We start from the raw sequence: 16,026 nt of genomic DNA, 5'->3' as shown, positions 1-16,026 counted from the left end.
ACAAATACCTTGGTATCTTGCTTGATGATTGTCTTTCTTTTAAACTTCATGTCAATAACCTGCTTAAAAAACTGAGGGTTAGACTAGGTTTCTTTTTCAGAAACAAGTCCTGTTTCTCGCTTGAGGCCAGGAAAAGGCTAGTCTCTGTGACCTTTTTACCTGTGCTGGACTATGGTGATTTGATCTATATGAATGCACCTGCCAATTGCCTGAACAAGTTAGATGTCGCCTATTACAGCGCACTGAGATTTGTCACAAATTGTAAAGCACTTACTCATCACTGTACACTGTATGCCAAGGCAGGTTTGCCATCACTTACTGTAAATAGGGTCAGTCATTGGTACACGTTTATTCATAAAGCTTTGTTGGGTAAACTCCCGTATTATATCTGCTCTCTGATAACACAGAGAGTTGCAAGCAGCTATTGTCTGAGATCGCATGATGTAGTATTGTTAGATGTGCCAAGAGCAAGGACTGTCTTAGGTAAGACAGCTTTTATGTGCGCAGCTCCACTTGCTTGGAACAATCTTCAGCAAGAATTGAAACTGAGCAATCTCATTCCTCTGCATGTTTTTAAAGCTAGGCTAAATGAAATGCTCGTTGATACTATGGGCACTTGTAAATGTCTATAACTATGTAAATGTATCCTGTAAATATAATGTATGATGTCCTTTATTGTTTTATGTTTCATGTGGAACCTATATGCTGCAGGTCTCCCTTGAAAAAGAGACCTATGATCTCAATGGGACCAATCTGATTAAATAAAGGTTTGAAATTAAATTAAATGAAATGAGTGACGTAACTTCATCCTGAAAATCTCAGTGAGCCAGTATAAGTGTAAATATGGAGTTTGGGCGCTCTTGGTCACTTTCTGATGGACATTACCTCTCTCAAAGTCCTTGAGGGTCTCTGCTTGGAAGTCCTTGAACAGCTCGGACCTGAATCTCTTCTCCAAACCGTAGCTGTAGTATCTGAAGAGACACTCCAGCCCGTACCTGCAGATGAGGGGAACAAATATTGAACGGCGCTGTGAAAACAAAGACAAGTAAACACACCCTGCATGTAAATGTTTTGTTTTTACGGGGAGGATGTTTTGTGATACAACTGTAAGCAGCTATTTTCCCACATGTGGCGCCAACGGCTCAGAACAGTAGGAGCATTGTCTCACTGATTATTATTAGCTTTGCATGTCTCTTTAATTAAAGAAGAACAGGACTGACAAGTGAATAGTCTGATAAAGTCAACATAGATAGCTGATGGTAGTAACACTGTCTGCACACGCCCTGTCCCTCCCAATTAGAATGTGGGTTTGGCCGGTGTGACAAGATTCCTTCTGGCAGATAAACAACTGTGTGACATCGAGGCAGCCGCCCCTCCCGAACGCTGACCCTCTGCTGTCGAATAACAGTGGTCAAAAACTGCTTCTGCTTCTAACACAGAGGGAGGTGTAATGATCTGCAATTTAAACATTTGGGGAAGCAGTCAAGAGTATTTGTTTTAGACACCAACATGTGAGTAGTGCATGTTGTAATTAGAATGTTTTGACCCCTTTACTTTGCCATCAGACAAAGGCTCTAAAGCTGTTCTGAGCTCTCTTCAAAGCCACCGGGCTCATTGCCAAACAGTCATTTTACCTCACAGAATACAAGAGTTGCTGCTCTCTCATGGCGCTTTTCCACTGCAACACGTAGCAAGTTTTTTTGTGCTTTTCCACTCGGGATAGTTCCGGCTCAGGGCTACTTTTTCCCCTTTTTTCTGGCCCTCAAATCGAGGTTCTTACCGAGCTGAATATGCTACACTAGTGACGTAAACACTCTCGTCTGCTGAATGGTCTCAGAGAATCGCTTCATTTTCTACTGAACTTCAAACTATGGATTTGTACTTTATACAACACCGGTCACAACTATCCCTTTAACATTTAAACATCTATACATTCTCACCTGTAGTTGTCTTTGGCATCTTCCAGAGCATGCAGTTTGAACTCCTCATACATCTTCCTGTTGAAGTTGTCCCTCAGGAAGAAGGACCAGAACCTGAACAGCGTGTTCATCTCCCCCGACTGACCGACCCCCAGACGCTTCCTCTCTGCAAAAACATCGATTCAGTCACCGGAGAGCACAGAGAAACAGCCTCGTCTTCAATACACAGGCGGTCACTAGATGATCACCAGTACATGTGGTGATCATCAGAGTCTGTACACTCTAAAAACCAATCTATACACTGCATGGTCTTCTTTATTTGTACATGTGTTTATAACTATACATGTGTTTTTCCCCTCCTTGAAGCACACTTAACTTTGATTCGAAAAAAAGGTGATTACTTACAAGATGCTACATAAACTCAATTTCTTTCTAGGTACTATATTCATTTACTTACTATGGTCACATATACACTAACTTAGTAATGGTCATACTATAACTTACTTAGTGGCTAGGTCATACATACACTTACTTACCTACTAGGTCATATATAGCCTCACTTATTTACTTACTAAGTCACCTATACACGTACTTCCATACTTACTTATTAATATATACACTTACTTACTAGGTAGTATATACAGCAACTTACTTAATTACAATAAATACATATATAATATATTTAATGCTCGTTCAGTGTAAACCTCCCTAAACGTGAGAGCATGTGAGGGAGTTTGTCCCGTACCATTAAGACAGCGGCGGAGGTACTTGTGGTATCCCTGCTGAGTGAAGCCGTTGTCCCGCAGCAGATCGTGGGATGGATGCCAGAATTTGGGCAGAGAGTGGGGGGTGCAGCCGTAACTTCCTGTCAGCGGAGCCCCTTCTGACGGGGAGGCGTTGGAGCTGCTGTAAGAGAAGGAACGGAGACGTTTCAGTGACATAGTTTATATTCTAGGATTGCTCTAAGGTCAAGTTTATTAGTCTCACTTCTCTAATCTATCAAAGCTTATTTTTGTTTATTGTTTTATTAAACCGGACTATTTATTACCCTGTAGTCAACACCAGCTGACATGTATTATGATTATTTTTATTATTTTACTAATGTGTGTTTAAGATAGCTTACTCTTTATATCGCATGCCTCTTTTACCTGATATGCCCCTTTCGCTGTAACACTGAACATTTTCAGGAATTCAGATTCAGATTAATCAATAGGTCGACTGGAATGAAATTGTTAGTCATTTATAAAGAGGATTGCAAAATATATTTACAATCTCTAGTAGGGCTGCTCGATTATGGCAAAAATCATAATCTCGATTATTTGGGTCAATAATTGATATCATGATTATTAAAAACGGTTATCCATTTACTTTGAAAACATCAATTTATTGGGGAAAAAAATATGAACAGTATGTTTTTAACAGTTGATAACCCTGAACTTTAAGTATAATTCAACTGAAAAAACAATAAAAAAATTATATATATATATATTATATTTTTATTTCGATGTTGTTTTCATAATCGTTGCAAGCCAAAGAATTGAGCAGCCCTAATTTCTAGCCCTTAAAACATGAGGATTAGGTGCTCTTCTATCTTTTCTATTATTGTAAATTGAATATTTGTAGGTTTCTGACAACACAAGACATTTGACTATCCTGCGATAACTGAACATGAAAAATATCTTAGGAAATCGTTACTAAGCGTTAAATATTAAAAGTCTTTATATTTTTTTAAATAAATAACCACTATCTTCCTGAATTAAGAGGTAATATTGGTATATTGTCAAAGAAACCCTGATATTGTGATGATAAGGCCACAGTCAAAGAAACAGGTTTATAAGGTTAACATCCGCTACAGTTCAGCATCTTTACAGTGGTGTAGGAAAACGAGTAGTGGGACCTGATGGACGTAGAGCGGGGCCGGTGCTCCCGGGAGTCCATCACCCAGCCGATGTGAGCTTCCTGAGGCGGGTTCGAACTATGACGAGTCTTCTTCTTCCTCGGCGTCTGCTCCAGGGAAAAGAGATTCATGTGTTACAAAGAAATGTTTACTAAGACGGGACATCATTTCTACTCTTTCAGCTCCAGAATGTCTTCTGATAACTGGGATTCTGGGACGTATGTCAAGTTGAGTTGGCATTATTGATGGTTTGTTATAATTTAGAGACAGATAAAACAAATGCTTTATTATTATTATTATTGTTATTATTATTAGGGGTTTCTCTATCTGGCAAGACCTCTTTCATGCACATACTCAAAGTGGTGCAGAAGCCTCAACCATTTTAATTCCGGTATTTAATTTAAGCCCTTTTTGCTCTTATATGGGCGGGAGTGGAAGAGGGTAAGGCATTTTTGTCTCCTTATGTAAGTTGACTGCTCATACTTGGTATTTAGAATGATGAAACGAGCCCTTCAAACTGATACTTGTGAAATGTTGTCTGACCCTTTGTAACCATGTAAACAAACACATGTGAAACAGATAACTGGTCTGCAGCGTGTGCCAGGGGGGATACGCAAAGAGAGAGAGAGAGTCTGTAGTCTGGAGCCTGATGTCAGAACTGCTCAAACAAAAGCTGTGAAATATAAATTGGATAGCATGGAAGTATTGTCAACGGGCTTTAAACTGGAATAATTTGATGAATAGTTGGACTTCATCATGGAGCAAATTTCCATAATAATAGTGCTAATTCAATGTTTCACAATAAGTTGACTCGATGTGTATAAACAAAAACATTACTGCCGTATTCATGCCTGATTAGATGTTATTAGTGTGTTGATGGAGCAGCTACAATGTTAGAATAGCCCTGATCGATCCCAACTCCATTCAGGAAACAAACATGTAAATGTGTTTTGCTTGTCCTTTGCGGAAAGAGACTTGAAAAAGTGTTTAATTCAGACTTTGGCAACATTTTGTTCAACTTATTGCAATTAAATAACAGCAAAAACGGTTTGATTTGGGTTAAATCCTCATTAATAAAACAGATACCGTAAGCCAAAGTTGAGCGAGGAAATGTTCCTGCCGATTTGTATGAACACGGCATTACATCTACGATCTCCGACCGCAACACGTGGAGAGAGAGAGATCTGACCTGTCCGTCGATGGTGCCGCTCTCCTTCATGACGGGGTAGAAGCGAGGCGTCTTGCTGGGGTCCTGGCGCCCGGGGGTGCGAGGCGTTTTGGGGGTGCGGGGTTGGTGAGCGACGGGTGACTCTGGGACCGTTGCAGGAAGAGATCGAGCCATCTCTGCTCCACTGTCCACTGAGAACACACAATTAAAACAATAATATTTATATTAATATATTTCTTCCCATGGTCATGCATGTGAGGCCCTTTGCATTACATTACAAAGAGCAAACGCGCTATAGTTTAAGACTGATTGAAGTCAATAACTGTTACAACACTAATATTATCGATAATGAGGACTACCAGGTTTTCGGCATCATTTGGCATCTGAATGTTTTTTTTTAAAAGAGGGTTAAAGAACAGGGGTTTAACTAAAGCAAATATGTCAGAATGTTAATAAACAACAACAATTCATAATTATTAAACACTAGTTAAATAAATATGATATCATATGTGTGGTTAAAATACAGCTAGCAGGAAGCTCAGCTCCACAAACCCACCTGGAAACAGAGGAGGCGAGATGTCCTGATTCGGCTCGACGGGCACTTTGGGGGCGAGAGTTTCAAACTCGTCTTTGCTGATGACGTTCAGCTTCTTAAAGCTCTCCACTTCCTGCAGGGGGACACACACAAACACAATTCATGAATCTGCCATACTAGTTGAAGCTAAAGCACCTGGAAAAACTGAGTTCACATGAAATACTTTATTTATAATATCTTATTTAATTCTAACTATTCTATTAAAAAACATTTGTAAATGCACCCATGTTGTATTTTTTTTTAAATAATATTCTTTTAGTGGTGAAAACTAATATTAATTAAATGCTGTAGTTTGAAACCAACAGAAAAGGTAAATGTATTTGAGACCAAAAAGAAATAGTTGCTTTTATTAAAAGATGATGAGTTTATTTGAATAAGAAGTGTTGATGCTGATAAACTCCAAATTGAACTCTATTATTAGTCTATTTTATTGCATGATGTCATTAATAAGTAAGAGTAATGAAAAACCTAAACATAACTGACTCACTATTCCTGGACTGCAGTCAGATAATTAGCTAATAATATTATCCCCTCTCAGTTTCAGTGTATACTGATATCAACGCTTGTGTGACACTCAGCAGATGTGCCGCACTTTGAACAACACGTCAGCGTCTGAAAGAGAATCCAGGTGACCTTCCTCTGTGTGTTCAGGCGTCAATTTTCTCACATGTGGCGACATCAGTCTCAACCTTTGAGCCGGAAAACGAGCCGACAGCTTCACAAACTCACCGTCAAAAAGACACATTTCTTATATTTTGTGCAAACAGACATTTCCTAGCATGCAATTTAAAACCCTTGATGCATATGCATAGACGTCTTGTATCACATTTTCTCTGGAGACTTTAGATAAAGATGACTTTTAGTAAGTAAAACATAATAACATTATTAGTTACATTTTAAACACAGAGTGTGCAAAACAGATGTTTATTAATCAAACATCTGTTCTGGTGTGGTTGACTTTTCATGAAATAAACCCTTAATTTTTATTACATTTTAATGTAACGTCAAATCCCTGAACTAACGCTCGCCTTTCAGTTATTAATAATAATAATAATAATAATAATAATAATAATAGCGCCTCACTTTAAAGTTTAAAAAAGAGAAACTGGGAGAGATATTAAGATATTATTAATTACTTACAAATAAACAATGGCTATTAAACCTACTATCTTACTACCTATTTATTTAACTTTAAATGTATCTTTAATGTGTATCCCATGTTCTCTCACATAATATAATCACAAATGTATTTAAATAAGAATAACATAATGAGTATTACTGTTTGTGTGTGTTATTGTATTTATAAGACTGATCTAACGTTAGATTTTGAATCACCTGATTTATTTGACTTTGTACTTATTGTACCAGTGAGATGATGAAGCAAAACTGAATACTGATCCCAGATCATTTAAAGTATTGCTAAGTAAATCTGTATTTAAATAAGATAACATAACGCAGTGTAACCTGTAGACCGTGTTCAGAGACAGCTCCCCCCTCGGGAAGCAGCTGCGAGACACTCTTCAGTCTGCAGCTCGCAGAGTGAGGGGGCGATAAATTGTAGTTTATTTCTGTCCCGCTCCACAGCGAGAGATTTAACAGCTCTGTCACAAAGTCTTTAAGTCAGAGCGATCGGAGCGAAGCTTTAGGGAGGCGTCTGAAACTTTAAACTGTGCAGAGAACAGCCAAACTGCGACCTTTGTGTGTCTTTATGAACTGTTTTTACTGACTGTGTCTTAACAGTCAGTAAAAACGTAACTGTGGCCAAAGAACAGAAGAGTAAAAAACATCCATAAAACATTTCACCGATCAGAATCAACTGTTATATCGCAAAATGATGTTTGATAATGATTCTACATTTATATGTGATACCTTCTTCTGAGTGTCTTTATGGCATTCACGTTTTGATTTGGTGTTTTTTGCTTTTAGCTGCTCTCTTTTTCTCTAAAGCGCTTGTCAACATTTTAATCAAAGTTGTTTATACATTACAATATAAAATGTAGTATTTACAAGTTTATTATTTCCATAATATTATTATATAAAATGTAGCATTTTTTGTCTGTTCTTTGTAAAAAAAAAATATATATATATAAAAAGGGATTTAGGAAATTCAAATAGTGGAAAATAACCAGTAGGTATAAAAGCCCACATTTTCAAATGTTCTTTTTACTTATACTGAATGCGTCTTAAGGCACGAAACTTGTTTTAATCAAATATCAGTTCAAGGAGATTGAGCCTTTTTTAGACTTGTGACTCATCTGATTGATCAAAAATGGATTGTCCGTATTGGCATCCAAGTCTTATCCTCAGGGAATAAAGCACATGTTCATTTGTGCTCAACAGTAATGAATGTGTAGATGTTTCTGAATACGAATAGTAGCTTTACCGCTGCATGATGTGTAAAACCGAAGATATTCTATAAGTCAAAAATAGCACATTTTAGATAGTAGGATATTTATTTGGCAAAATCTTTGGAATAAAAAAGAGCTTTAAGTTCCCATGATAATTTGTAAGAACTGTTTTTGTATTGATGCAATATTGGTGAGAGTTCAATCTGACTAAGGCTTCAGGAAAACATTTAAATCAAGACTATCTGAATGAAAATGTAACAGAATTTAGAAATATTTAGTCCAGAAGAGATTTTGAATGGGTCTTCAAAAGGTTATACAATAAACACAACCTGTCTTAGACTACAGACAACCTTAATCATCCCGATGCCACAAATATACGTTTAAATTAGGATATTTCAGCTTTCTTGAACAAGCTTTAAAATGTTTTATGTTATTCAAAGTTAAAGTTATGACAACAGTAAAGAAAGACCATCTTAAAATTCAGTTTCATGTTTTGGTCTTAAACTGAACGATAAGAAAGGAGAACACTAAATAATTAAACTGGGCCTCAGTGTGTTTCTGTCTCCTGTAGCTGAGCTGTATGTGTTTGTCTGTAACTCTGCACAGAGGCCGCTCTGACTCACTGATGAAATAAACAAGGAATTCAGTGGTGAACGACATGTCAGCAAATTCAATAACAGGAAGTGAATCATTTTTCCAAGGACGGACAGCTGGACACAAAACAGTACCCTCCATTTTTTTTCCGAGGCCTCCCTCTTTTTCTCACAAGACCGACATGTAGTGATTTGTAACTAAAATAACTATCTTTGGAAAAGCTTTGTTCACTAATAGTAAAGATACAAACACCAAATAAATCAACTAATTACAAAAAGGCAAGCATGACCTTCCTTTTTCTAACAGAGCGAGTCAATTCATCCCATTTAAGGTCGTTGTGGTAAAAATATATCTTAAATGGTAGTTTTTTTATGTGAAACATGTATTTCTCTTTAAAGTGAACTGAATCTAAAGACATGTGCTTATTTGGCTTCTATATGTTATTCATTAAATATAATGCGCTTATTAGGGCTGTCAGTCGATTAAAATAGTTAATCGCACATTCCTTATCTGTTCTAAATGTACCTTAGAAGAATATTTGTAATACTCTTATCAACATATGAGTCGACAAATATGCTTTATGCAAATGTTTGTTTATTATCATTGAAACAATGACAGATATTCTCCTGAATATTGTCAACACAACAACCTGGAACCTCTCTCTCTCTTACACTCTCTCCCAACCCTGTGTACTTATTTGCACTGAGCCAGTTGCTCAAACAAACAAGTTCAAAAGCCCGATGAGACGAAGTCCACTTGCGTCCAAAAGAATAATGCGCTGGATGGCAGTCGATCACGTGATTATCTATGGCAGGCCCAACACCAACTAACAACAACACGGTCAAGCCTTTACGGGCTCTGTAAACTAGGGCCGGGCCGAAGGCAAATACCAGGTTTCCCCCTACCATTTCTTGCGTTGCGCTGCGCCCTGCCAACGAGCCCGCCGCCCCGTTGCCTGAATTCAAGGGTTTTTTTTTTATTTAAAAAAAAAGAAAGATGATAAATATAGTAATAGCACCCAAATTAACAAATCAGAGAGAGATAGCCCAATTGCACTGAATATCTAGCTACCTCACGTTTACACATTGAACATGGTGACTTCTGTATTAAATAAACTTAAACGCGCTATGGTAATTTATTCCAGGTCAATGTGCAGGGCGTGTTCAGGTGTCCACTGCTTTGCCGTATTCACCACTCCCCCCCCCCCCACACACACACACACACGCGCGAATGCACACACTCACAATCAGAGACAAGAGCGGAGGAAAGGAGGAGACCAACAGCTCTGCTGTCTGCCCGTTTGTGTCCCCCCCAGTTTCAAATTCGCTTATTATTATTTTTTAACCGCAAGCCGTTATCGTCACGGGAGAAGGACACAAACAGCCTGCTCAGGTGGACGCGCGCGAACGCGACAACGAACGTAGCGTCCCTCCTCTAAAAATAGCTCACAGATGGTGAGCAGGTACCGCAGTTTTGAACTACAGTATTGAATTTGACAGAAAACAACAATGAAACGCCAGCAGAAGAATAGTCTAATGAGTTGGGTGAAAAAAAAGACAGGAGATGTGAGTTGGTTTATTCAGTAAATTAGCTCAGGATAATTGGATGTTCTGTCTACACCTGTTGATGTGAGGCTAATGCAGGGTTTGCTAGCTTGATGCTACCGGAATTTAGCGGCAGTGACTCAACAAATTGCCTCTTAAAATGTATCGTCAGCAATGTATGACAAGCAGACTGCTTGTTTAATATTAGACTCACACCAATAGCTCAATATGATCATAACACGATTGCTCTCATATCAGAGATCAGATGAGGTGGAGCTGCCTCCAGCAATAGAGGATGAGGCAGAGAGAAGCAGCAGCAGCACAGGGTTGCAGCAGGTATGTTATATGCTGTAGTCAGGTGATTTAAATGTATCAATGAAAGGAAGAAGTGTAGGCTACATGATAAGAAGGGAATACAGTTTGAATAAAAGTAATACAGTACAGTGTAACACTGTACTGTATTACTTTTTAATCTACAAATACTACTGTACGATATCAATAACAATAATCCACAGCTACTCTCTCTGCTCCAGAGGATAAAAAAAAATCCCTGTGTTGGGGGGGTACCCGAGCAGCACCCTGCCAAGGCAGTAAACCTAGGGGAAACACTGAATACACATGCGTTAATCGCACGTTAAAATAATTAGTGTCGTTACAAAAAAACGCGCGTTCACGCGTTAGCTTGACAGCGCTAGTGCTTATACATTTTTTATTAAGACAGGAAGCATTGTCATTCCCTCAAAGCAGACCATATCTGTCATTTCCTGAAAACCTGAGGACAGTGTATTTCGCCAGCTTCTGTGAAGAGTCTTAATGTTCAGTCCAGCGTGTTCAGACATGAGGTTGGTCTACATGTGTTCATCTGTCACATCTGTTCTCTAGCTCTCCATGAAGACCTGCTCAGACACGTTGGTTCCCCTAAACTGCTTTATTTTAATTAGCTGTCAATCAAGAGGGATTTACACACTTAAAGGTCAAATACTTGGATTTGGTTGTTTAAACTTTAACCTCATTAAAGGTGGATCCTTAACCCAGAAAAAGTTTATAATAATACTGGGTTCAAGTTGTTCTTAAGGAAACAGGAAATATAAATATGTCACCTTTAAATGGCCAAAGAACAGAAGAGTAAAAAACAGCGAGATAAAACATTTCACCGATCAGAATCAACTGTAATATCGCAAAATGCAAAATGATGTTTGATAATGATTCTACATTTATATGTGATACCTTCTTCCGAGTGTCTTTATGGCATTCAAGTTTTTATTTTTTAGCTGCTCTCTTTTTCACTAAAGTTCGTGTCAACATGTTAATCAAAGTGCTTTATACATTTGACTATATAAAATGTAGTATTTACACATTTATTATTTTTATTATCTCCAAAATATTAAATATTATTATATAAAACGTAGCTTTATTTTGTCAGTTATTTGTAAAAAAATATATATATATATATATATAAAAGGGATTTAGGAAATTCCAATAGTGGGAAATAACCAGTAGGTTTAAAAACCCCACATCTAATAGAGTGCAGCAGTGACGCGTCCTAAAACCCGGAAGTAAGTTAGCATTTTTACCACTTCCGGTTCCTTCGACAAAAAGCAATGCAATTTCTCCATAGGAAAATAAATCAGCAGTGACCCCGCTGGGGATTTTTGAAGAGTTTACGCATCTGAAAAACAATGGTTGTTACCAAGTGGCTGAATAGGAGTACAGAAGTTGTCGAGGCCATTTTAAGTCATTACACCGAACACGTAAACACTCCCGCTAAGTTTGTTTTTCCCCAGTTCTGCTTGAAAGCAAGTACCTGCCTCCTGCAAACTGTTAAAACTAATGCTTCAACTTGTACAATTTTGAATCTGTAGTTTTGAATATGGATCATAAGTTGGCGTGACCGCTTCAACTCGAACCATTTAGAATCTGTAGTTTTGAATATGGATCTTAAGTTGGCGTGACGTTGAAGCAGCGACCCTGCTGTAGTTCCTTTATAGCATAACGTTAGCATTTTGCTTCGGGCGATTAGATATATGATTAGAAAATTCTAAAAGTAGGGTAGACATGTGGAGATTATCCGGCTGAACAAAACGTGATCCGTCTCCTAAATGTGTTTCAACCACAGACCTTATTTCCAGCTATTTTCCAAAATCCTATGGAGAAATTGCATTGGTTTTTGTCGAGGGAACCAGAAGGAGTTTACTTCCGGGTTTTAGGACGCGTCACTGTGGCACTCTATATTTGTAACCCAAATGTTCAGAAGCGCGCTAATTCATCGTTAGTCTGTAAAAAAGGAAAATGTAAGTTATTTTCTTCTAATTGTCCCTCCTGAGACACCATCCTCCCCGTTTCCTCACCTTGACGCTCTCCACCTGCTCCTCCTCCTTCCACAGGTCCTGCTCGTAGTAGAACAGCCCGTCGTTGATGGCCTTGGCGAGGTCGGCGGTGAACTTGGCTCGGGACTCGTGGTTCCCCGTCCGGTCTCCTGCGGGGTGCTTGCGGACGTGCGGGGGCGTCTGGGTGACGATGAGGATCTTGTTGACGTCCTGGTCGTCCATCTCGTAGTCCGAGTCGTCCTCGTCTGACCAGTCGGTGAAACGGTTCTTCCTCGGCGCCATCTGCTCCATCTCCTCATCGAACAGGAAGTCCAGCTCCTCTTGGGCGGGCGCGGCCTGCGGAGGAACCTCTTGGCTGCATGGAGAAGCCTCGCTGCGCTCCTGGAAACACAGACAGAAACACAGAGTGATTAACAAAGGAACCGCAATAAACCAGATGGTTGGATGATGAAATTGAGAGTTAAATGTTTAACAAACAGTTTGATACTTTGAGGAAAAACATTTCAACAATTCAACTAGATTGGTGCAACTCTCACCACAATCTGAGTTTGTTTTATTCATTATACAAAAACTAACAAAAAAGAATGAGACTTATGTTCCAAGATTCTGAATCGATTTATAAAATAAAATAAAAATGCTTAAAAAATATATCTGGATAACAGGCCATATCACTTTTTATTTTTGATGTCACCTAAGTTGCAGGCCGAAAGACAAAAAAAAAAGACATGAACAGGAGGTACACAGAAAGACGATGCTATGAGAAACAGAAGAAGGGATGATGGAAGGGATGAAAAATGGATGATCATTCTGTACCTTTCCAGAGGGCTGTCGGTGGCGTTTCTCCACCTGGATCCAGGCGTCGGGGTCGGGCGGGGGGGCGTCTTTGTCGGGGGGGGACTCCTGGCTGGAGGAGCTGGGTTCAGCAGAGTCCTGAGACTCAGAGGACTCGGGAGGATTCATCTTCTCAGGCGATGAAGCTGAAAGGTCCAAACACATCACAGTCACACATCACACACCCAGACAACGTTCAGTCGAGCTTTGAAATCACACATCGCCCTGTCAGCTCACATTTAGCTACAGGAGGAGCTGAAGACTCAACACAGCACTGGATTCATGCTCATGCAAATTGGTCTTTAATCTCCTTGCAGCAGGGAGGACAAGATGAACATCTCGATTGTTTATGAAACTTTGTATTTAAAATGTAAAGCATCCGGTTATTTAAATAAACACACAGATGGCTAATATAGGAAGACATTACATTTTAAGATAGTGGTCTTATTTTGTCCGGCTCTAATGCTGCGTTCACACCGGACGCAATGCGAATATTCACTTCGCTCTAATCGCTCTTATCGCTCTAAATGCTCGAGTTTCACCGCCGCTGTCAGCTGTGTTTACTCGCATCATTCAAACAAGACGCGCTGGCCAGGGGGCTACAACCACAACAAAATGAAAATATTTTACCGTGATTACATTTTAATACACGTTTCTAAATGATGCCGAAGTAACAACATACTGATACCGGTTAGTGAAAACCATGAATTAATGCTTTGACAAGTCTTCAGACAAGACGGCAGGCGAATAACCTTTTAAAAATCGTGTTTTCTGAATGGAGGTCGGATCAATCAGGGTAAGCTAACGTTGTATATGCTCCGTCCGCACTCATAACAACGGCCTACAGACATAAATAAACCAGCGACTGTATTCACCATGACACAGACAGTCTGTGGTTTGTTCTTATTTAACTTCTGTCCAGTTTTTGAACAGATATGAGGAGCTGTGAGCTCTGTGTGCTAACTGCTAACAGCTAACAGCTAATGTTTTCTGATTGAACGTCAGTGACGGCAGGCTGAGATCCTCACCGCTGATTGGCTACCGCGAGACCGCGTCACGCGAATATGACGCTCCAGCGGTTGTCCATTGTGCATTGACTTTCATTTGGGCGCCCCCAAACATCCCATCGCGTCCGCTGTGAGCGCAGCATTAGAGTTGCTGCAGTTTTGCCAAATTTGTCTTATTGTTTCGCTGCTGTTTTTTATCAAGCAATGAATATTAATGTATATTGTGGGGACACAGTAGGAGATCTAAAATGCTTCCCTCAACATTTTTGAAGTATGTGAATAAATATTGCACCTATATTAAAAAGGTTGATAACCTCTCCTAAAACAGCTGGTCACTGTACTTTTTATCAAACAACGGGGAGGAAATAGTGCATTTGTTTGGGACTATTTTCAGCAGCGGATGAATCAACATCTGGTGCTCTAGTGAGTATTTGGGGATGCAGGAAGGTGTTTATGGGATTAAGTCAAAATGAATTCAGTGTGTTGTTCATGGTAATAAAGGAATGTGTCACCCATTGATGAAGTATAGCTCGTTGATGTGTTTAGACAACAATGGAGCTCAATTCCACAGAGGAGGAAGATATAAAGGGCACACAGTGGGTGTTTCTCAATGTCGAATAAAGCTGCTCCAGAGCCACTATTTCAAGCTGTTCCAATGTCCAGCATACTTGGAATTCTACCGAGCCCGGCGTACTTCGTTTGGAAAAATTTCGAAGCTGCAGACACAAAATCCCCACAATGCTTTGCGCACGGACCAATTTCCCCAAATCTGTGGCGGAAAATGTAAGGCGGGGCCTCTCATATGATGCACACCTGCACACTTGCTAGCCTGTTCCACTCATTGTTTTCCGAATGCCAGGAAGGATTCTTGCCTCGCTTCTGAAGCAAGACGCTCGGAAGACATGTGCTACCAAGCAAGCGTACTCGACATTGAGAAACACCCAGTACATGTTTGACTTCTCCTTCAATCACCATGGCCTTTGACCCCTAACCCATGGCCTCTGACCCCTAACCCATCACAGTCCCCCTGCTTCCACTCCTACTGCTATTTATTAAATGTTTTACTTTATTATTTGTTTGTTTGTTCACCATGTAAAGCGGCCTTGGGTAAGGCGCAATACAAATGTCATCTATTATTATTAATCTTCACTTGGTAAAAGAGAGAAGAAGAAGAGGAAGAAGAAGAAGAGTTGAATACTGACCGGAGTTGGTGGAGCTGAGGGTCTGACGGGGAACGAACTCTGGACAGTTGATGAGCTGGGAGAAGTCGGTGTGGGGGGATCCCACGATGGCGGGGGTCGGGATGGGCCAATGCTCCGGGTCGATTTTACAGCGAATCTTACCGTCCACAATCTCCACCTCTTTACTGCCCTTCAGCGCCTGGAGGGGAATTTATTAGATATGTTTGTTAGATTTATCAAAGACTGTTTCATAATTTAAAAAATCAGATTGTGGCAAGAAGCTCATTATTATTTCCTGAGCAACATATCATAATGACATCCACATCGGTTTGGTTTCTGGTTTGTTTTCCAAATTGTCAATAACAATAATACTTAAATGTCATATTAAGTCTTTTTTTGTTGACTTAATTAATTAACTTTTTCTGATTTACACTAGCTCCATTTCTAAGATCAACAAGGGCAAATATTTAAGACACAAAACAGGCAAACAAGGAAAGCGATTTAACATAATCGCAATTCTTTCATGCTTATTTTCTCCACAAATATTATTCTTTACCTAATTATGGTTTTAAACGTCAATTCAAAAGCAAATACAAAAAAAAAGACAGTTATCGT

The 16,026-nt window shown here is 39.4% G+C and overlaps 1 protein-coding gene across 2 annotated transcripts in view; it reads right to left on the bottom strand.

The window, feature by feature from the left end:
* Positions 1-15,612, bottom strand: part of LOC104942859 (la-related protein 1B-like) — a 20,180-nt gene extending 4,568 nt beyond the window's left edge. Inside the window, exons 1-9 of one of the 2 annotated variants that reach the window (XM_010768157.1) lie at positions 15,433-15,612; positions 13,206-13,369; positions 12,414-12,773; positions 5,541-5,652; positions 5,006-5,175; positions 3,817-3,923; positions 2,665-2,825; positions 1,941-2,085; positions 886-995 (exon numbers count right to left, since the gene is read on the bottom strand). In XM_010768157.1, coding sequence (XP_010766459.1) covers positions 886-995; positions 1,941-2,085; positions 2,665-2,825; positions 3,817-3,923; positions 5,006-5,175; positions 5,541-5,652; positions 12,414-12,773; positions 13,206-13,352 — 1,312 coding nt within the window. In that variant the 5' untranslated portion in view covers positions 13,353-13,369; positions 15,433-15,612. The remainder of the gene's footprint in view (positions 1-885; positions 996-1,940; positions 2,086-2,664; positions 2,826-3,816; positions 3,924-5,005; positions 5,176-5,540; positions 5,653-12,413; positions 12,774-13,205; positions 13,370-15,432) is intronic. The other variant, XM_010768158.1, reaches the window with a different exon arrangement.
* Positions 15,613-16,026: the final 414 nt, after the last annotated feature.

The sequence above is a fragment of the Notothenia coriiceps genome, unplaced genomic scaffold (genome assembly GCF_000735185.1).
Source record: "Notothenia coriiceps isolate Sejong01 unplaced genomic scaffold, NC01 NC01_scaffold00005336, whole genome shotgun sequence".
Taxonomy (NCBI): Eukaryota; Metazoa; Chordata; class Actinopteri; order Perciformes; family Nototheniidae; genus Notothenia; species Notothenia coriiceps.
Note: the sequence above shows the minus strand (reverse complement) of the source record. Positions and strands in the feature narration are given on the sequence as shown.